Source organism: Polypterus senegalus, chromosome 13 (genome assembly GCF_016835505.1).
Source record: "Polypterus senegalus isolate Bchr_013 chromosome 13, ASM1683550v1, whole genome shotgun sequence".
Lineage (NCBI taxonomy): Eukaryota > Metazoa > Chordata > Cladistia > Polypteriformes > Polypteridae > Polypterus > Polypterus senegalus.
In genome coordinates this window covers 95,318,856-95,344,081 of record NC_053166.1, presented here as the reverse complement: position 1 = coordinate 95,344,081, position 25,226 = coordinate 95,318,856, and the positions used below count along the sequence as shown (strand labels likewise).

The 25,226-nt window shown below is 36.9% G+C and overlaps 1 protein-coding gene across 5 annotated transcripts in view; it reads left to right on the top strand.

Moving 5' to 3' along the window:
* The window catches only part of shank1 (SH3 and multiple ankyrin repeat domains 1), a 670,907-nt gene that overhangs the window by 608,720 nt on the left and 36,961 nt on the right, over positions 1–25,226 (top strand). For 4 of the 5 annotated variants that reach the window (XM_039776091.1, XM_039776088.1, XM_039776089.1 and 1 more), the window contains exons 18-21: positions 1,519–1,654; positions 20,305–20,385; positions 22,569–22,577; positions 24,122–24,145. In XM_039776091.1, coding sequence (XP_039632025.1) covers positions 1,519–1,654; positions 20,305–20,385; positions 22,569–22,577; positions 24,122–24,145 — 250 coding nt within the window. The remainder of the gene's footprint in view (positions 1–1,518; positions 1,655–20,304; positions 20,386–22,568; positions 22,578–24,121; positions 24,146–25,226) is intronic. The other variant, XM_039776090.1, reaches the window with a different exon arrangement.

The following is a 25,226-nucleotide window of genomic DNA, read 5'->3' as shown; positions in this document are numbered from 1 at the left end:
ATAAGCTGATGCCCTGTCCAGGGATTTTTTTTTTGTCTTGCACCTGATGCTTGCTGGAATGGGTGCATCCCTGGATTGATGGATGTAATCATTATACATTCTTTTCAGAGATATTGTGACAAGGTGTCCTTGGAATTTAATGGATGTTTCAGGCAATTTACAACACAGCAAAGCCAAACGTTTTCTCACTGTGATGATATCTTACACTGCCATGTGGTGGAATCTTCCAGATTTCCATAAAGTACGTGTGCAATAAAAACAGTACAACGCTTGCGTAGCAGTAGTGTCCACAGGCGCACGTGTCGTATCACGTGAAGTATAAACCCAGCGTAACGGTGACGTCCCAAATCAGAAAACAATTTTTCAGTGGGTGGCTAGATTTAGACAGATGGGTACAGCATTGAACAGAAAATCTCCAAGCTGTAAGGATATCAATTTTGCAGTCTCCTAGACATTCAGTGCACAAATATGCTTCTGCTTTAGGCATATGCAACACCTCTTTGAGGAGGATTTTTCATGAGGACCTTAATTTCCATCCTTACAAAGTGATGGTAGTGAAGGAACTCAGTGAGAGAGACTGGGAGAGCTGTAAAGAGTTGTGGGTGAACATTCTGCAACGTTCATCAAGATGCTATCTTCATGTGCAGCAATGAGACAAATTTACATTTGAATGGTTGTGTAAATAAGCAAAACTTTTGTTATTGAGCTGAGACCCCTGCAAAGTGAGTTACAGTTTGGGGACACTAATTTCCCTGGCTTGCTCAGAGCTATAGAATTGTGTTCCCTCTGAATACTGATTACAAAATGAACACTGGAGAGGTAAATTATGCAAAATTGATTTTAAAAGATTGTAGGCAGTCTTTTATATAGTTTTCTTCACAACTATCCCCTGCATTTCCAACCACTGGAGGGAACACTCGTTTCCATGGCTGGAGAAGAGCGATAGGCTTTTGTGCACCCTGCCTTCTGCTTTCAAAATATACTCTGGATAAAATGCACAATCATATCTTAGCGTGCTTGCGCCAAATGAGAAGGGGTTAGCTGCTCTTGCATGTTTACTGACAAACAGGACGGCATTTTGCACAGAGCATGCATTAAATCAAAAGAGAAACAGCATGCAAAGATACTTGAACATTAGAAGATCCACAACAATCACACCTTAGTGCGCCTGCACCAAATGAAACAATAGTGCATTCCTGTAGTGGAGCATCCATGTTCATTTGACTATGGCTTCAACTACACGAACAACAGAGCACTGCTCTGTGTTTTTTTAAACTCTCCATAAGCCAGCACGAATGTGTTGTACTGCGTTACCTTCTATCAATTGTGATAATTTTGCCTTTACTTCTTGATTCAACCTTGTATTTATGGGGAAATTTGTGATATTAGGAAAGAAATTGAAGTATCTCAGAGTTGTTTGTGATGAAGTGTGGCTGATCAAGTGGTGGGGTTAGACTTTTACATAGTTACTGGAAAGTGACACTGCATCTAAGCATCCATATGTTGCTTTGTTCACAGGTGAATGGACAGAATGTGGTTAAAGTTGGACACAGGCAAGTTGTGAACATGATTCGTCAAGGAGGCAATAACCTGCTGGTCAAGGTCGTGATGGTAACACGTAATCCAGACATGGAAGAAGCATCTCGAAAAAAGAGTAAGGAAAACTTTGACAATCAAATATGTAAATAACTCTGCTGAACCTGAATACTTAGTGACAAATGTAATGGTAAGAATTGTGGTAGAAATGAACATCTTAATTAAAGAAACATATTCTCTAACAGGTCAAATCTGATAAAACCTTTTAGTCTGGTTTCAGGTTTCTGACATGTATTAACCCTTTATGCTATTTCTTTGAGATTTATGCTGTATTTTTATATGGAACGAATATCAAAACACTTTTTTCTTAATGACTATATGACCCCTAAGACATAACCTACCTAGGCTAATTTTGGTGACAGTGAATTTATCTTGATTTTTAGTGACCGTTGAATGTTATGAGCGCTTTTTTCATGTCACTGTAATTTTTTTTTTTTTTGGTTTTATTGTAATCATTCCATACAAATTGATACATTTTTACAAAAAATAGGATTGAAAACAAATCAACCCTCAACCCTGAGAAAGAGAGCATGGCCAATGGAGTAAAACTTAAAGCTAGTAAAAATAAATAAATTGATGAGTTTAATAGGCGGATAAAGATAAATGGAGAAGAAAAAGAAATGGGAAGAGAATCTGTTTCCTTGGTGCTTTAAGAGCTTATTCTAAAATATTTTTGATTAGATCTTGCCTGGTTTTGAAAAAGTTCTTCACAGATCCTCTAAGTGAGAATTTGATTTTTTCCAGTTCTAGATAATGTAAAACATCAGTTACACACTGACTTAAAAGAGGAAAGTTAGAATTCTTCCAATGTAGCAAAATAAGTCTGCATGCCAAAAGTGTAGTAAAGGCAATCACAGTTTGTTTGTCCTTCTCCACTTTAAGCCCATCGGGAAGAACACCAAACACAGCTGTTAGTGGGTTAGAAGGGATTGTAACACCAAGGCTGTCTGAAAGGCACTTAAAAAATTTTGTCCAGAATGATGTTAATTTGGTGCAGGCCCCCAAACATGTGACCCAGTTAGGCTGGAACTTGATTGCACAAACATTTTGGACAGTTTTAAGCGAGACAGATTTGCTCGATATATAATTTTGAGTTGAATAATTGTATGCTTTGCGCATATGAAGCTCGAGTGAATTCTCTGCATTGCTGCCTTTCACTCCTTTTCTGATATGTTGAGTGAGAGATCCTTTTCCCATTGTCCTCTTGGATCTTTGAAAGGGAGGGACTGTAAAATAATTTTATATATTGCAGAAATGCTGTCTGAGTCCTCAAAACTGCAATATTTTTTCCATCATAGAGGAAGGTGGGAGATGAGGAAAATCGGGCAGGTTCTGTTTAATAATGTTTCTAATTCGAAGATAGTGAAAGAAATGTGTTGCTGGAAAGTTAAATTTGGAATGTAATTGTTCATAGGATGCAAAGATGTTGTCTATATAAAGATCTCTAAGTAATTTAATCCCAAATGTTTTCCAGATATTAAAAACTGCATATGTTTGCGAGGGTTGAAAAAGGTGGTTCTCATGCACAGGTGCCACAGATAAAAGATTCTCCATCTTAAAATGCTTCCTACATTGGTTCCATATTCTGAGTTAGTGGAGCACAATTGGGTTATTAGTATATTGGCGATAACTTGCATTAATAGGGGCACAAAGCGGGGAATAAAAAGAAGTACTGCAGGATTTTATTTCTATTGTGCACCAAGCCTATGTATGTTCATCTATTTGTGTCTAGGTTTTTATAGCTTATATGTTTGCTGCCCAGTAATAAAACTAAAAATTGGGTAGAGCCATGCCACCTTCTGCCTTAGGTCTTTGTAGGGTCGCTCTTTGAATATGTTGATGTTTTAAGTTCCAAATAAATGAGGTTATGATTGAATCTAATTGTTTACAAAATGATTTATTGATGTATATTGGAATGTTTTGAAATAAAAAGAGAAGCTTTGGAAGGATATTCATCTTAACAACATTAATTCTTCCAGCTAGAGTGAGATGAAGGGTTGACCATCTATGCAAGTCTTGCTTAATTTTTTCCATGCAGACGGCAAAATTTTGTTGATAAAGAGCTTTATGTTTACTTGTGCTATTTACCCCTAGATATTTAAACTGATCTGCAAAGGGAAGGTGTCCATTCTAATATTGAATGCTTGTGAATTCACTGGAAAGAGCATACTTTTATTCAAATTAATTTTGAAACCAGAGATCTTTTGAAATTCTGTAAGTGCTGGTAAGACTGCAGGCACAGTATTTTTTGGGTCTGATATATACAGTATCATATCATCTGCATAGAGAGAAATTTTCTGTTCAAGTCCTTCTCTGATAATCCGCTTTACCTGATAAGCATTTTGACAGTGAACTGCCAATGGTTCCATGGCGATTGCAAATAGCAGTGGTGACAAGGGGCATCCTTGTCTGATACCATGTTCTAGTTTAAAGTAGTCTGAACAAATGTTGTTAATACAAACTGAAGCTTCTGGATTGGTATACAGTAGTTTGATCCATCACAAATGTTCGGGCCAAACCCAAATTTCTCTAATGTAGTGAAAAAGTAGTTCCATTCAATCATATCAAATGCTTTTTCTGAATCCAACAATAATAATATCTTTGGGGTGTTTGAGTTTGCTGGTGAATTTATTACATTAAACAAGCGTCGAAGATTGGAAGCTAAGTGTCGGCCTTTAATAAATCCAGTTTGATCATGTGATATTTCCGAAGGCAGCACTTTCTCCATCCTTCTAGCTAAGACTTTGGAGAGTATTTTAACATCATTATTCAGAAGTGAAATTGGTCTGTATGATGCACATTGTAATCAGACCTTATTTTGTTTAGGAAAGACAGTGATTAATGCTTGGTGAAAAGTTTGAGGTAGAATTTGATTGTCTCTAGCTTCTGTAAATGTTGCTAATAAGAGGGGAGCTAGCTGAGTGGAGAATTTCTTATAAAATTCGACAGGGTAGCCATCAGGGCCTGCTGCTTTCCCACTCTGAAGTGACTTTATAGCATCTAGTAATTCTGATAGCGCCAGAGGTTTATCCAATTCCTCTGCACTAAGAGTAGCTATTTGTGGTATCTGTAATGCATCAAGAAATGCTGATTGTGTGTAGTTTTCTTTAAACTCAGTAGACTATAAGGATTTATAGTAGTTTCTAAATGTGTGCATTATATTTTTATGGTCAATGATTTTATCTCCGTTCATGTTGGTGATTGCTGGGATTGCATTGCGAACTTCTTGCTTATGGATTTGTTGAGCTAAGAGCTTATTAGCTTTCTCTCCGTGTTCATAGTAATGATGTCTTGATTTAAAAATGAGTTGTTCAGTTTCTTTAGTTGTTAGGAGGTTGTGCTCTGAATGCACAGCCTTCCTTTTCCTATAAAGAACCTAACTTGGACACCTGGCATGTTCTTCATCTATTCTAGTAATTTCGCTGGATAGCTTTGATACCTTCTTGGTTTCTAATTTATTTCTGTGGGAAAGATATGAAATAATCTTAAGAAGGCCTTTAGATTTTCCCAGAGTATTCTTGCAGTGACGTCTGAGGATGAATTTGTCTCTAGAAAGAAACTGATTTGTTTTGATATAAATTCTGTACAGTTCTTGTGTGCTAATAGAATTGGGTTAAGATGCCATCTGCGAGATGAGTATGTGGGGCATAATGATTTTAGCTCCAAGATCAGAGGGGCATGGTCAGAAATAAAAATAGTTTTTTATTGCAAGATTTAATCGTAGGCAAGAAATTATTATCTATAAAGAAATAATCGATTCTTGAGTAGCAATGGTGAGTAGAAGGAATATGTTCTTGAGTTTGTGTTTAGAAACCTCCAAGGGTGTGATAAGTTGTGGTCAGTTAAAAACTGTGTAATTGTCTTTGCAGTGTTTGATGTCATCACCCCAGATGACACTGTAATTTGGATGGATACAATGGACCCAAATACCTCAAGCCCCATTTGGGGCTCATTGCTAATACTGACTGGAATGTCAGAAAATATTTCGTGATTGCGTTTTACAGGAAATGGCTCGACATAGGCATCTTTCTTTGAAAAAATCAGTGATATTATAAATGCCAATGACTCTTTTGATTCTGACAATAAAGATGATGACAATGATCCAATAGATATTGTGGAAATTCCCCCAGAATGGGTCGATGAAGTTTCTGACAATGAAGATATCGATGACGACATTATCGATGATGAAGAGCCAGCAGATGTTCCCGGACTTATTGAAATTCATTGTGCGACAGGAAGGGATGAACCTGCTACAGTAGACCTGGCTGTGCCATCAACAAATATAGTTACAAAAGATGTAGCCCCACCAGCTGCTAAAAAGAGAACACTGCCTTTGAATTGGAACTGGAAGAAAAAAAAAAACAGTTACTCAAAAGTGTACCCAAATTCTGATGCTGTGGAGACAATGAGTAATGATCTCATTCGTGAACTCAAGGGGAAAAGCCTGGTGAAGTGTTTTGAGAAGCTGTTTGATGACCAAATTGTCTCAAATATTGTCCAGTAGACTGTGACATATGCCACACAGAAAAACATCCAGCACTTTCAGCTTTCAAATGAGTGCATCTGGAAAATTATTGCAATTCTTCTTTTCACTGTCTGTCATTCTCTTCCTCAAGAACAATTATATTGGTGTGAAGATGAAGACATGGATGTCCAATGCATGAGAAAATGCATGAGTCGACACAGGTATCTGGAAATCGGTACCTCCATCTCATTGACAACTCTTAGCTCGAAGGGATTCTGGCAGAAGAGCGGGATAAGCTTTTCAAGATTCGCCCATTGATTGACAAAGTAAACAAACACTTTCCGCAATTTGGCGTCTTCTCTGAAAATTTGAGAGTTGTTGAACAAATGGTTCGATACTATGAAATCACTATGTCATGCAGTTTATGTATGTGTTAAGCCAGTAAGGTTTGGAATCAATCAATGGGCAATTTGCTGCTCACATACAGGGTATTGTTACCAGATGCAGGTGTATGAAGGCAATCAAATGATGCCGAAGATGACTCAAGCATTACTGGGCTTGAGGTATCTGTTGTTCTGAAAATTATTTCAATTTTAAAAACACCAAACATGCACAAACTTTACTTTGACAATGTTTTCTCTGGATTCTATCTGATGAAACATTTGCAAGATATTGATGTCAGAGCAACAGGTACTGCTTGATTCAACAGAATGAACAAATGCCCTACTGTGATAGACAAGGAGGTGAAGAAAAAGGAACGAGGAACATACGACTACAGATTTGATTTATGCAATGAAATTTTGGCTGTCACCTAGAACGACAGCAGCTATATGAGGCTACTATCCTACTATGAAACCGCTTAGCCTGTCTCACAGATGAAGTGATGGAGTAGGACTAAGAATAAAGAAGTTCAGTCCTCCAACCCAAACTTATCATAGAGTATAACAGGCATGTGGGGGGAGTGGACAAGATGGATTGGAACGTCCAAAAATACATAATTACAATAAGAGGCAAAAAGTGGTACTTCCCTTAGCTTACCAATACCATTGACATAGCACTGGTGAACGCCCACACACTTTATGTAATGGTACAATTCCCAAACGGTACAATTGCCCAGCTAAATTACAGAAGGGTGGTTTCCAGAGCATATGTATCTTGGTCTGTCTTCACCAACATCTGATCGGAAAAAGCCTGGGATGTTCTGATGTCCTTTTGACATCAGAACACCTGTATTTCACTACATTGAATGCACAGACATGGACAAGCATAGGAAATGTGCAGTGTGTAAGAAAAAAGCCAGAAATCAATGCTGTAGATGTGATGTTCAACTACACATGGAATGTTTTCAAGAATGTCATCAAAAACAGATAGTGGGTACCATGATCCCTATTTGGGGATTGGACTAAAATTTGAAATTTTGGAAAAAATGTTGGTGCTACAATTGAAAATACATGTTTTTCTTACTATTCAGATGTGGATGGATAGAAATAAAGTAAAAAAGATATTCAGAAAAAAAATTGGCAATTAACGGGTTAAAGGAACAATATCATACATATGGACAGGGTGTAACGGTTAGGTGGACTGGCGATTCTAAATTGGCCGTAGTGTGTGCTTGGTGTGTGGGTGTGTTTGTGTGTGTACTGTGGTGGGTTGGCACCCTGCCCAGGATTGGTTCCTGCCTTGTGCCCTGTGTTGGCTGGGATTGGCTCCAGCAGACCCCCGTGACCCTGTGTTCGGATTCAGCGGGTTGGAAAATGGATGGATGGATGGGTAACTGGCCCAACTGCAAGGTTACTCCACAAGTTTGCAGAATTCCCTCCACCAGAAAGGAAATATGTCATACGAGTTGTGTTACCTAGCTTTCCCCTGGAAATTCAGTCAGTGGGCCTAAGTTATAGTGTCATTGGTTAATCAGATGTATCACTATATTTGTATTTTTTTTTTTAGCAGGCGATAATATTACTAGTTCCCTTGAGATGCTTACTTGCTGGTGGTGTTGTGAAAGAGAATGCAGCAGATCTCTTGTGTTTGGTAATGTTACAAAGGTCATTTAAAGTTGGTTCATTCAAATTGCTGAACATCCTGCCTCTCCATTCGCATCAAAGGCTAAAAATAGTACTGCCACAGGGTTTGAGCTATTGATTACTTTTACTCACTCAAAAGTACAGTCTTATTCTCTTCACATTCTGAAAAACAGCATCTTCATCAGCTGTTGTGTCATCAGTTTATTTCAAATTTATTGTCACACGTAATTTTATGTACATTTAGCAGATATTAAAAATCAATAAAGAGAAACAAATGTTAATTGATTAAATGTAATGGTTGTTCACGTGACACAAAGAAACTATAAAAAAAAATAGGTTATGTATTGCAACTAAGAGAGATCCCTACTGATTCAATTTATTTATTTATTTATTTTTTATTGAGTGCAGAGTTAAATCACTTATACCTATTTACAGTTTATTAACAGTAAATGTTTGACTCAATTCCCTCACCTTTTAAATAAATGACTTTTAAGATTCTCCTCTTCAGCAGATACTTATGCCCAATATGCTTATTAATGCTGCTTCAATTCGTTGTTCAGTAATGAAGTAAGGTAACAATATTCCTTCTACATTGCATTGTAGTTCATTTAGCTGAAGGCTTTTACAAATGATTCACAACTACTGTATATATACCAAATACCCAGTGCAAATATCAATAGTATGGAGTGCCATGCCCATAATTACTCTATAAATGTTAACCAGGGTACCAGGAATAACCAGGATACCCATAAAAAAATCGACACGTGTTAACCTGGTCTGTCAGAGACCAATGGTTTGTCTAATTGGAATAAGGGTATACATGGTATTTCAGAAAACTTTTTTTCTGAATTATCAGGTTATTAAAAGGTATTTAAACACAGTTACTGTAACATTCAATCAAAGAGCTCGACTGCTTGGAGGTCCAATTGTTCAGTGGGGATCAACTTTTTACCCTCTGGAAGCTATATGATATCCGTGTGAGTTTGTAATGTTTCTTTTTCTCAACTTGCTTTGTATTTGTAAAGGAAGTTTATTTTAATGAATGCTGCACTTTTGTCAGGAAATGATGAGATGTGTGCATTTTCAGGCTATGAATGTGGTTAAGCATTTCATCTGAAAATGTACTGTATGTACATGATAAGTACATTGAAGCTGTCAGGGGTCTGTGTGTGGTGTTTGAGTTTTTGTCCTCCACTTATTTGATCATATATATAACTTCTGGAGGTAAAACACATTGGGCTGGTTGTTTATCCTTCCTGTATAAATTCAATCTGAGCTTTTGATTTGGTGTATGTGGCAGCATTTTCATGTCATGAACGTGAGTCACTTTACTATGCATTTTCCAAAGCGTCTTGTTTAATGTGTTTTATGGAGTTGTTTACATGCATGCGCATCCATTCTGTGTTTGTATCCAGACATGAAGCGTCCTTGCGTCAGCTGTGTCGCACATTTTCATTTATTTCCTGTCAGGAGGTGTATGCTGCCGGGTCTTCCTTGGCCATGAGTAGGACTTTAAGCCAAACTTTGGGACCACTGTGAGTTGGACATCCAAATCATAGGTCTTCTTGCATGTATCATGGCATAAGCTGTTCACTGACACCAAGATCAATCTTCAAAGGCCAGGGTTGCATGAGTTTTGCGCATGACAGACAGACAACTCTTGGAATTTTGTATTGTCACAGATAGGGGGCAGTATCGCTCCCTTGAACCCTTTTCCAAGTTGCTAGAAACCAGATAAAAGTCCAAAAGTTGACTTTATTTATAAACAACAGTGCACAAAGCACCCTCCTCTCCACTATTCTCATTAAACAATACAATAATCACTACAATAAACAATCCTCCACTCCCAGACACGTTGCCACCCTTCCACCCAGCTCAGCTCCCCATCTGGGAGCTCCCACAATCCTTTTATATTCCCTGACCCGGAAGTGTTCCAATCCCCAGTCTATGTGATCTCCTATCACTTCCGGGTCAGATAAAAAGTCCTTTTCTTCACCCCGGAAGCACGTCCTACCCCTTGTCCACGTGACTCAAACGTACTTCCAAGGCATAAGGAAAATAGTCACTGCTCCTCCCTGCAGCACCTTCTATCAGCCCCCATGGTATCCAGCAGGGCTGTAAAGGTAAACTCCAACATCCATAATTCCCTGCTGGCATTGGGAGGCCTTCAGTTCTGCAGGGAGGGCTCCACCTGGTGGCGTGGGGGTATTGGCCGGGATGAATGGCCAGCCATCTATCACAGTATGTATACTAATGCTATAGTTTTACACCACTGCCCCCCTCATAGGTGAACATATGACTGGTGATACACTGTATTCAACAAGTAAATATCCACCATATGTGGACCTGAGTTTAGTTCAGTAGTGCATATTGCAAGCTAACATTTCTGCATTGCTGCACTTTTTATTTGACTTTCCTTGATTTTCAATTTTGTAAGTTATTCACTGTTACTTCAGTTCTTATTTAATGCAATTATTAATTCCCAACTTTCTCTGAGGAAAACTGTTGTTTCCATATACTGGGTCTGTTTCGATTTGTGTATTCCTTTTAATTTAATCCCTAGAACTTTGTAATGGTTTAAGATTGCAGATCAAAGCATTACTTTCAAATCTGACTGAAACTACCATTTTTACAGGATGTCCCACAGCAAAAATTATATTTATACTCAAAATTCCCTGTTTCAATTCAAATAATACAGTAAAACTGTAAGACTGTGATCAGGAATTGATTGATCTATGTCAGAATGTTTTTACTCATGGGCAATTATGTATAGCATGTTCAACAATATGGATCTCCATTAAATTAATAATATTAGCTCCTGCTAAAAAAAAAATCTGCAAATAGTGTATACAGAAAAATAGTTAGGTTCATTGCATACTTTACTACATCTGTTTAAACCAAAACACTCTAACTGTGACCCATTATATTTGGACAGAGACAACTTTTTTCTAATTTTGGTTCTGTACATTACCACAATGAATTTTAAATGCAACAACTCAGATGCAGTTGATGTGCAGACTTTCAGCTTTAATTCAGTGGGCTGAACAAAATGATTGCATAAAAATGTGAGGCAACTAAAGCATTTTTTAACACAATCCAATCATTTCAGGGGCTCAAAAGTAATTGGACAATGACTCAAAGGCTATTTCATGGGCAGGTGTGGGCAAGTCCGTCGTTATGTCATTATCAATTAAGCAGATAAAAGGCCTGGAGTTGATTTGAGGTGTGGTGCTTGCATGTGGAAGATTTTGCTGTGAACAGACAACATGCGGTCAAAGGAGCTCTCCATGCAGGTGAAAGAAGCCATCCTTAAGCTGCGAAAACAGAAAAAACCCATCCGAGAAATTGCTACAAAATTATGAGTGGCAAAATCTACAGTTTGGTACATCCTGAGAAAGCAACACAAAAAGACCTGGACGTCCACGGAAGACAACAGTGGTGGATGATCGCAGAATCATTTCCATGGTGAAGAGATACCCCTTCACAACAACCAACCAAGTGAACTACACTCTCCATGGGGTAGGCGTATCGATATCCAAGTCTACCATAAAGAGAAGACTGCATGAAAGTAAATACAGAGGGTGCACCGTAAGGTGCAAGCCACTCATAAGCCTCAAGAATAGAAAGGTTAGATTGGACTTTGCTAAAGAACATCTAAAAAAGCCAGCACAGTTCTGGAAAAACATTCTTTGTACAGATGAAACCAAGATCAACCTCTACCAGAATGATGGCAACAAAAAAGTATGGCGAAGGCGTGGAACAGCTCATTATCCAAAGCATACCACATCATCTGTAAAACACGGTGGAGGCTGTGTGATGGCTTGGGTGTGCATGGCTGCCAGTGGCACTGGGACACTAGTGTTTATTGAAAATGTGACACAGGACAGAAGCAGCCGAATGAATTCTGAGGTGTTCAGAAACATACTGTCTGCCCAAATCCAGCTAAATGCAGTCAAATTGATTGGGTGGTGTTTCATGATACAGATGGACAATGACCCAAAACATACAGCCAAAGCAATCTAGGAGTTTATTAAAGCAAAGAAGTGGAAAATTCTTGAATGGCCAAGTCAGTCACCTGATCTTAACCCAATTGAGCATGCATTTCACTTGTTGAAGACTAAACTTTGGACAGAAAGGCCCACAAACAAACAGCAACCACTGCAGTAAAGGCCTGGCAGAGCATTAAAAAGGAGAAACCCAGCATCTGGGGCCTCATGCATAACGCCGTGTGTAGAATTCGCACTATAACATGATGTAAGCACAAAAGCCGAAATGTGCTTGTGCACAGAAAAATCGAGATGCAGGAATCTGTGCATTCGCCAACTTCCGTGTTCTTCCGCTACATAAATCCCGGTCAGCATGAAAAGTAACGTGCATGCACGCGTGTGCTGTCCAGCCCCAACTCCTCCCAAAATTACGCCTCTTTGAATATGCAGATCAATATAAATCGCCCTTAAGCTCAGCCTTCTGTGAAAAGACAATGGGAAAAGCACAGGAGAAAATATAAGAATTTCAGCGAATACCAAGTGGAGGCAAAGGAAAAACATACTATTTATTGATTTAAACAGTGGTATAATCAACAAAAGGAAGTTGATCGAGTGACATAGCGTGTCGGAGAAACTCAAAAGCTCAAGTTCACAAAGTCTTACAGTGCCAAAATAAAAAAGAAGTTGTCAGATATCAAAGTTGCCATGAAAAGGGAGTCATAGCCCACTGTCTGAGCTTATTAGGGTACAGAGAAAAAAAAATAGGCACACAGTGGGAAAATTTGTTCAAGATTGTTCTCAAATCAAAGACACCATCCCTCTATCACTCTTCAATTTGCTATTATTTTTATTATACAGTCAGAACATTTCCTTAATATTAAAGTCTGTAACTGTCTTTGTAACTGTAATATCATTTTGGTCAAGCAAAAGTGCATACACCTGGGGCCTCATGCATAACGGCGTGCATAGAATTCACACTAAAATATGGTGTAAGGTCGAAAGCGGAAATGTATGTACAAAAAAATCCAGGTTCATAAATCTGTGCGTTCGCCAACTTCCATGTTGTTCCGCTTCATAAATCCCGGTCAGTGTGATAATAAACATATTTTGCTGCATTTCTTCTTCATCATCATATGTAAATATGTGTTTTATAAAGTGGCTTAGGTTGTGCAATATGTTGTGAAGAAAATAGGAGTTTTCATCTGACCCAGAAGTGTTGCCAGTCAAATGGACAGTGATAAGAGAAACACTTCCGGGTCAAGAACTATAAAAAGGACTGTGGGAGATCCTAGCGTTGAGCTGAGTTGGGAGGAAGGGAACAACGCATCTGGGAGAGGAGGATTGTTTATTGTTAGAGTATTATTGATTTGATTTATGAGTATTGTGTAGTGGAGGGTGCTTTGTGCACTGTGTAATTCAAATAAATTTAATTACTGGGCTTTTATCTGGTGTCTGGCGTCTGATCCGAGGGTTCAAGGGGACAACAGCGCCCCCTATCTGTCACAGCGGTTAATTTCAGTGTATTTAAGAATGTAATAGCCCCTACACTTTTTAGAGGTAGTAGAAGTTGATTATAATAATTATTCCAAGCCTTCCTCTTCACCTATAATGCACAATTTACACATGTATTGCTGTGTAAAGGATTGCAGCAGAACTCTGTATTATAGGACACCAATTGCAGTATTTGGTGACGCTTTCTGCTAAAAAGTTTGACTAAACATTGACATCAAAGTCTAAAATTAGCACTAACGCATTATATAGTGGGTATGAGAAATAATTACCAGCAAAAAATGAGTTCCTAATTACATTTTTTCACTCAAAAGCACTGTTCTCTGTTGTTCTTTTTCTATCACATTCTGAAATATAGCATTTCCATCTGTCATGGGGAAAAAAATTGTGGTCCATTCTGTGTTCATTGTGGCTTAGCTCCATTGCTTAATTTATGGGTTTTTTTTTTAAAATCTCCTTTATATTTTTCTTACTTCACAAAGCACTTCAGCAAACACTATACAATATGAAGGGGGGCTATAGTGTTGTATTTTTTTCAAAAGTGCAAGGCAATGACTTGATAAAAAATGTGGTATAATCAGTTCATTTCAGATTTTTTATATTTGGTGTACACAGTAAAATGAAGTGCATGATTGACCAAGTGCATCACGCTGCCACCATCTGGAAACCTGAATCTCACTTCTTTTATTATGTCAAATATAACATTACAATAGGTACTGATGAGCAAAACAGTTGATTCTTCTGGAAAATACTTTACATTTTGCATGTGTGTGCAATAGCAAAACTTAGTAAAAGGTTTTTATGTTGTGTTTTGAGGCACATAGAAAGAAATGAACAGTGTTCCATAAGGACTTAGCAACAATCCATAAAACTCTTTTGGACATATACATTTCTCAGAAAATTGTTTGAATTAAAATAAACACATTAAAGGTGGCTTTTGTAAATGCAACATCGCTAAACACAACCCATGAAGAAACAAAAAGACATACAGTAAGGTAAAAACTGTAATCCAGAAAGACAATTAAATTGTCATCCAGAATATGTTGAGGAAGAAAATTCTGAAGCTGCTTTGATGACATCCCACTTTTTCAGATGCTCCTTTTTAAACTTTGTGGATGCTGATCAAACCATCCACCTCAGTGCACTCCTTCTGTCTAATGGAAATTGTAGTTCCTGCAATAATGTTGCAAATGAGATGAGATGATGGTTGGGTATTTATTAAATTCCTTTCTTCCTGGATCAATTGTGCTAATTTGTCTGGTCGAGAAATGGCAATTGGTTAGTGATTCTTTTTGCAAAGCAAATTGTAAGCTGTCCTGTGGACTCAATTTCAATGGAATCCCTGGCACATCACTATAGGAATACACAGGCCTGGCCCTCCCAAAAACAAATATACATTGTTAAATTTATAGTCTACTTAAGATCTCAGGACTATGGCCTGGATAAAATAGTTATATGGGCACTTAGTTTTTTTTTAGTTTTGCATACTAAAATGCATCATACCTTTAATATGCATTATATTATCTTCTAGCAAAATACCCGCGCTTCGCAGCGGAGAAGTAGTGTGTTAAAGAAGTAATGAAAAAGAAAAGGAAACATTTTAAAAATAACGTAACATGATTGTTAATGTAATTGTTTTGTCACTGTTATGAGTGTTGCTGTCATATATTATATATATATATATATATACACACACACACACACATATATACATATACATACATATCTACATATATACACACATATACATACATATATATATACACATATATATATATATACATATACATATATATATATACACATACATATATATACATTTATATAGATACTAGCAAAATACCCGTGCTTCACAGCGGCGAAGTACTGCCTTAAAATTTTTATTAAGAAGAAAATTAAACCTTTTTAAACTGAGGGAAAATATACCAATAATTATTTGTTAATGATTTCTTTGTATACCACATTGTGAGTTCGGCCCTCCGGTTGTAATATGACCAAGCTGTGCGCTGAGCTTACTCTTGAGCATGCAACGTACAGTTGGCCATGTGAACAGTAATCTTGTTTTAAATCTCACAGCTTGGATTGCTGCTGTCGGTTTGAGTTTCATGGTTTGTTTCAATTACAACAGTATTTGTAGGACTTGTGTTGAAGAGACATTTGCCATCTGTCAAGCGTTGTAAGTATACAACCGGTTTCATCGATAACTTCACATCCAGCTTTTGAGAGTTTAACCATTCATAAACATCAAAGTGTCCACTACTGAAATCGTCACCTGTCAATCTAAGATGTTTAAGAGGCATTGGCGGTTGTCGAAAGGTGTAAAATATTTGGCCATTTCGGTACACTTGAAAGCGACAACCAAACAATTCACCTGCAGCCATCAACTCACATGCAGATGCATTGGTGAAGGGCTTAAGCATTTCACTCTTTTAGTGCTCCTGTATCGTCATCAGTCCACACCTTGAACCTGTCCCAGTCATTCAATACATAAGACACAATGTTCCTCCGGATATCAAGAGTGAGCCTGATATGGCTGTGCAATATGTAACAAAGAGAATGGAAAAGGTAGGTACCATCTCCAGACATGGAAACCAATCGGTAAGTGACAGTTCTTTGATCAATGGTGATCACCTCGATAGACATGTTAATGGGGGTACAGTTGGAATGATAAAGGAAATGGGTACCTGAACAATGTAAAGTAAGTCTAAAATACCTACACAATAACTATAATCGTAATAAACGAACAATAAAACAGCGGAGAAGCCGTGGATTAAATAAAAAGGCTGTAGTTATCAGCAGGGAGACGTGAATCCCGTGGCGAAGCAAGGAAGGGAATGTAGAGACTGGAGCGACGGACGGGCTTATATAGGCAGGCAGCCAACAACGTGGGAGGCGTTGGGATGTGGGACCCAACGCCGCCTCACACGGTGACCCAGCTGCAGGCTATGGACGTATATATGTACGTAAGTAGGATTTAGTTAGCGTTGGGAACCCGCGTACCAAATTTCTTGAAGATGGGCCCATCTGTCTGCCGCCATATTGAACTTTTCAACGGTCTTTGTTACTTATCTCCAGATGGTAAACGTTGGTGGACAGCCATTTTTAGGTCTCCCCAGAGATGCTCAATTGGGGTTAAGTCAGGGCTCTGGCTGGGCCATTCAAGAACAGTCACAGAGTTGCTGTGAAGCCACTCCTTCGTTATTTTAGCTGTGTACTTAGGGTCATTGTCTTGTTGGAAGGTAAACCTTCGGCCCAGTCTGAGGTCCTTAGCACTCTGGAGTGTATATATATATATATATATATATATATATATAGTGTATATATATATATATATACATATATATATATATATATATATATATGATAACTCCTGTAGCCACAATAAATGCCTTTATTGAATAGACAAACCAGAGGTGAACAAGTTCCTTTCTACTGCAGCCACAGCCGCGACACACATAAAAAACATCAATAATAACTCATAAACTTGCAATATTATTTAGGAAAATGGGAACATTTTACTTACCAAAAATTTGGATTATTTGTAAACAAAACACATCCTCCTCTCTTTCCTCAAAAACAGTTCAATTACTCTTTTGTACGGATTATCCGTGCACTTCAGTTCCATCAAAACGTTCCTTTCTATCGCCATCGAAGCAAATGCTGAAAGGCGAACCCGCCCTATGGTATTTCTGGCATAAGTTTGAATTCGCTTTAGGGCTGAAAATGTCCGCTCGATAGAAGCAGTGTACATGGGAATGCTCACCGCCAAATATACCAATGTGAACAGCTGCCCCATGCTGTCATTCAGATTTTTCTGATGAAGGAAGTCAAGGAGATCAGAGGGAGATTTTTCTGTAAAATCATCCATGGCATACATTACAGTCCGTTCTGTTTTTAGCCGAGACAGATCAAAAAGTGCTCCGTGGCTCTTGTGTTAAACTGGAGAAGGCTGCATGCGTGAAATTTTTCTTGTATTCCCGAAACTTCTGGGGCTCGAGAAGGGTGACAAACATCAGGTTTTCGTGGTCTTGAAATCTGGTCTGTGTCTGGCAAATAATATTGTCCAGAATCCTGCCATGGAGTTGGCCGTAGTGCGCGCAACAATCTTTCGCTCGGAGCGTTTGCTGTGCGTTCAGTGGCCTCGTAGAGTTCCTCATATCGGCTTCTATCCAATCAATGGGTCTGAATACGGTGACGTTGCTGTACGCCTGCTAGGGGGCCCTACTGACACCAATTCAAAATCTGATTGGTTGAAGCAACAGGTTAATCGACAGTTATTCTGTGTTAGAGTGCCTGCACATTGGATTGTGAAAGCCTCTCTGCCTGGCAACAAATGATGGCTGAAACGTGATTGGTTAAATGCTTTAATACGAAACTCCTCCTATCGGCTATCGAGCTGCAGTCTATTACAGTATATGGACAAAAATACGTTCCAGTTATGACCATTACACGTAGAATTTCGAAATGAAACCTGCCCAGTTTTTGTAAGTAAGCTGTAAGGAATGAGCCTGCCAAATTTCAGCCTTCTACCTACACGGGAAGTTGGAGAATTAGTGAGTGAGTGAGTGAGTGAGTGAGTGAGTGAGTCAGTCAGTCAGTCAGTGAGGGCTTTGCCTTTTATTAGTATAGATACCAAATATGTATGATTTAAAGGTTTAGCCATAGTGCTGCAAAGATATTACATTCTATAACCTAGTTACTCAATTATTTGAAATAATTAACCTTTAATGGTTTTTCTACTTAGCATTATTCTATCCACATTCCAGTTAAAGTCAGAAACAGTCCAGAATCAAAAATAATGTACTGTGTAATATTGAAATATTACAAAAATATATTCATTGTTCATTTTAGACAGTCTAATTTCTAGGAGTAGAAAGCTTTCATTGTATTTTTATTGTTGATTTTTATTAATGAATACATTATACATAATAAATGTGCCATGCCTTAACAGATAAATACATAAACAAGTACTTATGAAAGCAGGATATGTGATAGCACTCAATGTTGTATCAGTTTTTGAGTTTGCAACAGTGTGATACACATTCCATATTCAAATGAACAGCATCAGAGCCAACCACAGTGGAACGTATCAAAATGCAAGCCTACCAGATCTGCATGATCACAGTTCTAGTGTGGCTAAAGCAAGCATGTCATAATATGTACTATTTTTCACAGTTTTTATTGTTTGGAACTTGTTTAGGAGGAAATTAATTTATTTTTATTTTTCCCATTTACTACTGGTGCAACACGAATTACAGGTCATGTCGCACTTGTCATCATACTTATGATTTAGCCTGAATTGCTAGTACAAATATGGCTTTGGCATGAGTCGACTTTGACATTGCCTGGCACTGACTACAAATCTGGTTCAGTTATTATCTCCTGGTCCTTTCACCACTCACAGTAAACGCAGAGATTCTGTCTCATCACAGAACAGAATAGAAAGCTGCTTAAATAAGCAATGAAATGACCAGTAATACATTGGGTCAGCGCTGCCTCTTACCACATAGTGCTGCAATTTTTTTGAGTGCAATTTCTTATTAATCGATTTAAGACAAAATTTAAGCGTCACTAAAATTTTACTAGGCAAAAAACAATTTTTAAGTGTGAGTAAGGTTTATCCTTTGATTTTGATGTTTTTGAAATTTCTGAACATTTGGTATTGAATTACTAACTGATTTAATAATTACAATATAAAAATAATGACTCATCTTTTAGAACACAGCAAATGAAAAGAAGTCAATTAGTTTTGACTAGAAAATTTCATAGCATTAGCATTGCTGATCTCTGACCAGCAATGTACCAGAAATACATTACCAAAGCATGCTTGGTTAGCAAAAGTTTTAATTTGGTCAGCTTTTAATTAAGGTTCTGTTATGCACTCAACTAAATATATCTCCTAAACAAATAAGAGGAAATAAAAGCTACAAATATTCTGTTGCTGCAAAAACATGTTGCCAAGTCATCTATGCTTTCATGTAGGTAAAAGTATGTGACACCAAAGAAGAGCTTACTTCCCCCACTGTGTTATTAGCATAGACACCTTTAATACCTAACTGCTGCCATCTTGGAGCCCTGTAACAATGGGACAATTTTTATAATCACTTTTTGTTATAATTTTGAATGGTCAAAATGCTAGTTCTGCTACATTTGAAATTATAATTCTTTTAGTGGATGTTCTTCCTGCTTGTATTTTAATGTATTTTTTACCAAAAAACTAAAGCAAAATAAATACTCAGATACTTAAGTATTCAAAGACAGCTTCCCTCTGTTTTAGTAAATCTTGCTTGGTTCATATTTAATGCTTCAGTGGCATCCAGCAGTACCATCAAACACATCAGCTTTAAATTAATCTCGCATACTACTAAATGGTCTGGCTTGAATAAAAATAGTTATAGTCTTAGGCACTGTCAACTTTCAACAGTTTTAGAAATACTTGAAATAGTCAACCTGAAGTTGGTTGTTATACTCCAAAAAGAATTTACATGTAACACAGAAAACCAAATATAATGGTGTAAAATAACTTGAATTCATCCAGCACTGTATGGTCATTTGTTTCCCAAGATTATTGAATTGGGGTATGGCATATTCACCTGATTATTTTCAGATCTTTTTCTTATGATATTGACCTGAACTGATACCAAAAGGCATTAACTTTCCATTAAGTGAATCCAGAGAATAAAAAAGAATTTACATTTGAAATTAACTGTCTGCTTTCTTTCAGTTCCCCAACAAACCAAGAGGCTGACACCACCAGCAATTGCACTGCGCTCTAAATCAATGACCTCAGAGCTTGAAGAGATGGGTAAGTATTAGAATAGATGTTGACTTCTCACCTCAAAAGTAGAGTGGCTTCAGACATCTGGTAGCTAGTGTGAGATATGTCTAAATCAGCCTAGACCATGTGTAGCTTTCATACACCTCAAAGGATAAATGTACAATGGATCAGTCTCTGTATTTATCAAGCGTCTCAGAATTACTTGTAGGAATTTGACTAAAACTCTTCCTAGGGTAAGAATTTGTCCAACCCCTTTAGAAGTAGTTATGAAGCATCCAACATCCACTCCCAGCCAAGAATAGGAGTTTTATGTTTGAGAAAAAATAACATCTGATATTAATGCTAAGGCTTCTAAACAAAGATAGTAATAATAGTAATATTATTGTTATTATTATAATAGTCAAAGTACTAGAACAAGGAAAATATAATATTGGAGGATATTGCACTAACCTGCACATAATTGTTGTCACTTGGCAATAACATCAAGAATAATACTGTAATGACCAGTGACATAAAAAGGCTAAGACACACACACAGAATAAGAATCAAGCCTAATTATGGCCATGTTTGTTTAACAAGGGATGAGCCGCAGCCGTATTTTCAAAAGAATCGTCTTCCCGCTGTTATAGCCAAGAGAAATGCCTCATTAAATAACAGTTACTGAAACTAGCCATTGCTATTCTTGCACTGTTTCTGAGGTCACCTTCACTCTTCCAGTGTTCCCAATTGTCTTCCAGATTTGTACGCCATGCATGTGTCTGTGTCTACCCACTTATCTTCTGCGAAGCTCTATAAATCCAATGCTCAGGAGTCTCTGCGTGCCTTCTTGAACCTTCTTCGGCTTGTAAAGTCTAATACAAATGTTCCCAGGGTTCATAGAATGCAGAGCTGAATGTACCTGTGTGACATTTTTCTGCCAATAAGCCATCCTGCTCTGCCTATCTTCATGGTAATATGCTAGCTACTACAATACAGTTTGCATCTATGACCACCTGTGTTTTGATACCGTCCTATTGCTTGTGATTCATATATGCATGGTTATCCACACTTGGAGAAATGATCTTTATTTGTGTGCCGATTTGCATGAATGCAGGTTGCTTTAATATTACCTCTGAATGTTGCGTCATACATTGTAAGGGTGTTCATGAGCTTCCCTAAAACCTTGTGAAGTTAGGGGTATTCTCAGAAATTTGAAAAATTGATAAAATGTTTTCACTCATAGTATACGCCTAAGAGTAAGGGTAAATTTGTGTTCTTTGAGATTTTTGAATCATTTAGGACCATTTCCTGCTCTGAGACGTTTGATAAATATGGGCACATGTTTGAAAGTAAGTTTCTTTATAGTCACTTGTTTGGGATTATTAGAACAGAGAAAATCAGAAATTACTAGCTTGTAATTTCTGGCTGCTAAATGATGACCAATCATACTCCTGCCGGCTTGAGAACATTGGCAAGACCTACTTTTATGTATTAATCAGTAACAGATAGGCTCCTTACTTTTTTTTCTAGAATGCCTCTCACTGTACTTTCTCTATTAAATTGTTTCAGCCCAGCTCCAAACCTCTCACACACGACGTATGTGATTCAGGTAACATGGCCCCTTGAACTTTTGCAGGTCACAAATATCTGCAGGTTCCCAGCCAGTTCTTGCTGTTCTTATAATCCTACCAACACCAGGTACCCCAGCCTCCCCTCTTTGAAATGAACTGTACCCTCCCTTGTAACCTTTTGCTTTGCCCTTTCTCTTTGAAATTAATCTTGCCTTTATCAGCTCTTCTGAGATGACATCCATCTTGTTAACCACCCTCCCTCCCTGCTTCTTAGCAATTCACCCTTATAATCGTAGTGTTCCTTCTCTCTTACATAAAATTAACTTACATGTGTAATATTTAGTTGAGATTTTATTTAAATATATAATCTCTTATTTTCTTAAACTGTAGTTATTTTTGCAACTTCCTATACCTTTTCTGCAGTTAGACTAATCTGCACTGAAAGCCCCTGCCCTTTGTTTTAATAAATCTTATTTGACATCGGATTTATTTGCCCAGTGATACCCTTCCGTGCCTTTGTTTTCAAAGAAATTCCTTTTTTTTTTTTAATTTCTCTATGAAACACAAAACGTACTGAGTAACCATTGATAACTTTTATTCAATAGCTGGTTATTAATAAAAATGTTTATTATTTTATTTTTGCTGCATGGATTTCAATAGTGGAAAAAGGTATGTCCTGAATAACTGCTCTTTGTCTAGGACAGACTCTATGTGTATGTGTTTCTATATATGTGTATATCAGTATATTATGTGAGCATTTCCATGCAAGAAAGCAACTTCTTGGTTTTGAATGCATTCGTCTGAGTCCACATGTCAGCATTTTTAAAATTTACTTCTGTTCTTATATGTAGTAAGCTGTATTATTATTTTTAGGTTTACTATACTGTATTTTGTATTTAATTTGTAATTTTTGTATTTTTCTAAACACAAACTCACTGCAACAAATCAAAATTTTAAGTTATTTGAAATAGCATTCCCTGTTGTAATTTTTGATTGCAGTGCAGTATTATTACAATAATGGAAAATAGCTGTGAAATGTCCATCTCTGTCATTTTGAGATATTCTTTAGCAAAATAACCTTGAACTGTCAGAGGAACCAATTTTATGGTTTATGGCTAGGTTCAAACCAGAAGTACTTTGACATTCACACAGGTCAATAAAAGGATGAGCTAAATTAGAAATTACCGGAATTATTCTAATTATCCTAATATTAGGAATGCAAAACAAATATGATTTGATTCAGGTAACATTTTAGGTAGCCTGTGATACATTAAGTTGCTTTTCAGTGTTATGATTTATTTATTTAATTGGTCCAGGTTCTGCTTTGCACTTCATTTCTCCTGAAGAATAAATAATAACAAAAGCATGCAACAGTGTATATGCAGAGTCATCACAACTCCTCAGAGTGAGTGAAGATTAGGCAAAATGGAACTTTTTTTTGATAAGTTGCTGTTTAATGTCATGGCATTTCATCTGAGTCTAGATGAAATGTATTGCTATTGTACCTAACTTTCTTGTAGTTTCAAAACACAGAACACTAGCCAACTACAGTGTCAGTTTGTTTCAAGGCCATGAAATACATTTATGCACCTTTCAGATTGGTGAAATACCTTTTGAGCTTTTTTTTGTTAATTCTGACACAAAAGACAATAAAACCAATCTGAATGCATTGCATTATAGCCCTCAGAATAATGCAAATATTGAAAAACATTGTTTGACAAATATGCTCCTATGTATAGCTCTCTTACTCTGTGTCTCTGTATGTTGTTTTTTTAATTTGACGCTATAACATCATTATGTGTGTCATTCTTGTATGGAAGAACATGTGTCTTTCTTTCTGCCTTCTTTCATCTGATAATTAACAGTAGTATACAGTATAGTAAAATAATGAGTGTGAACAGAAAGTTTACACTTTTATCATAGCCAGAGCTATTACAAATTATGAAAAATATATAATATTTTAATGATATTTTTTAAATCAAAATTACCAATTTCAGGTTTCTTTTTTCACATATTTTGTCATTTTACTTGTTAAACTGGCAGATTATGTTTTGATTATGGTTTGTATTTATAACAATGGCTCACATTCTGAAGGCTACATAGCTATCTTCACACCTTCTAAATAATATTTTAGATTTTAGCTATATAGAAAGAATACACTTACCTCAATTCTTTATTTTCGTTGCTTGATTTCTTCTTTTTTATTTATCCAGCCTCCCCATGGAAAAAGAAGACAGGTAAGATTTGTCTTCTATATATAGGACTTTTTCAAATAGTGTGTTCATTCAAATTAGTTTACTTTTGTTCAAATGTTCTTTTTGTCATTGGTTGAAACCAAAGTTCAATAAACTAAATAAACTAAAAACTGCATGTCCATTCTTACAATGAACTTTGCATAGACACTTGCAATACAATTTTGGTCAATTTTAAAAATAAAAATAATTGAAATAATTATTATGTGGGGCACACATTTTTCCTTCTTCTCAGAAGACAACTGTGGTGTTGTAAATCTTTAAACTGTTTTTTTTTCTTCTGGAAAGCCAAATATCAGTGTTTTATAAAAAAAAAATTAAGTTATTTTATTTACATACCAGTATATATTTTGATTGGAAATTATACAATATGCAATTAATTATTCATATAAAATTAAACTGGTATCAAAGGCTAGTGATTCTTTGTTCTTGCTTTAGGTGAATATTCAATGAAGTCCACTAAAATTAGAACCGTTCTCTTGATTGTTCTTACTTATGATTGAAACAAGTTTTTTTTTATAATTCACTTAATTTGATTTAAAAATAATACTAAATGATGCTACTTTTATATTGAAAGTAAAGAATTAGGGAAAAAAAAGATCAAGTGAAAATAAAACAAGTGAACTGTAGACACATTGCTGTCAATGCTGATATGGAAACAACTTCTATTTCAGATGTAGGCCATATGTTTACATGAGGTGATATTGCACAGGGGTTGCGTTTATAAGTCTTGGCATGAATTCAAGTGTGCAAGTATGCGCACAGCAAAATAAAAAAAGGAAAATACCAAAATAATGCAATTTTTAAAAGTTGTAAGAATGACACTATATAGCACCCGATCCGACACAGATTAGACACAGGAGGCACATATAAAATTAAATAAATTTTTATTTTTCTTCAGCTGTGAGACACGTTTTCCCCATGTCTCACTAGCCCAACACAGTCCCAAGCACACAATAAACACTTTCTTCTTCTCACTCCACCACTCCTCACCAAGCTTCGTCCTCCTTCCACCCGACTCTGGCCCCTGAGTAGTGGTCACTGGCTCCCTTTATAGTTCACCTGG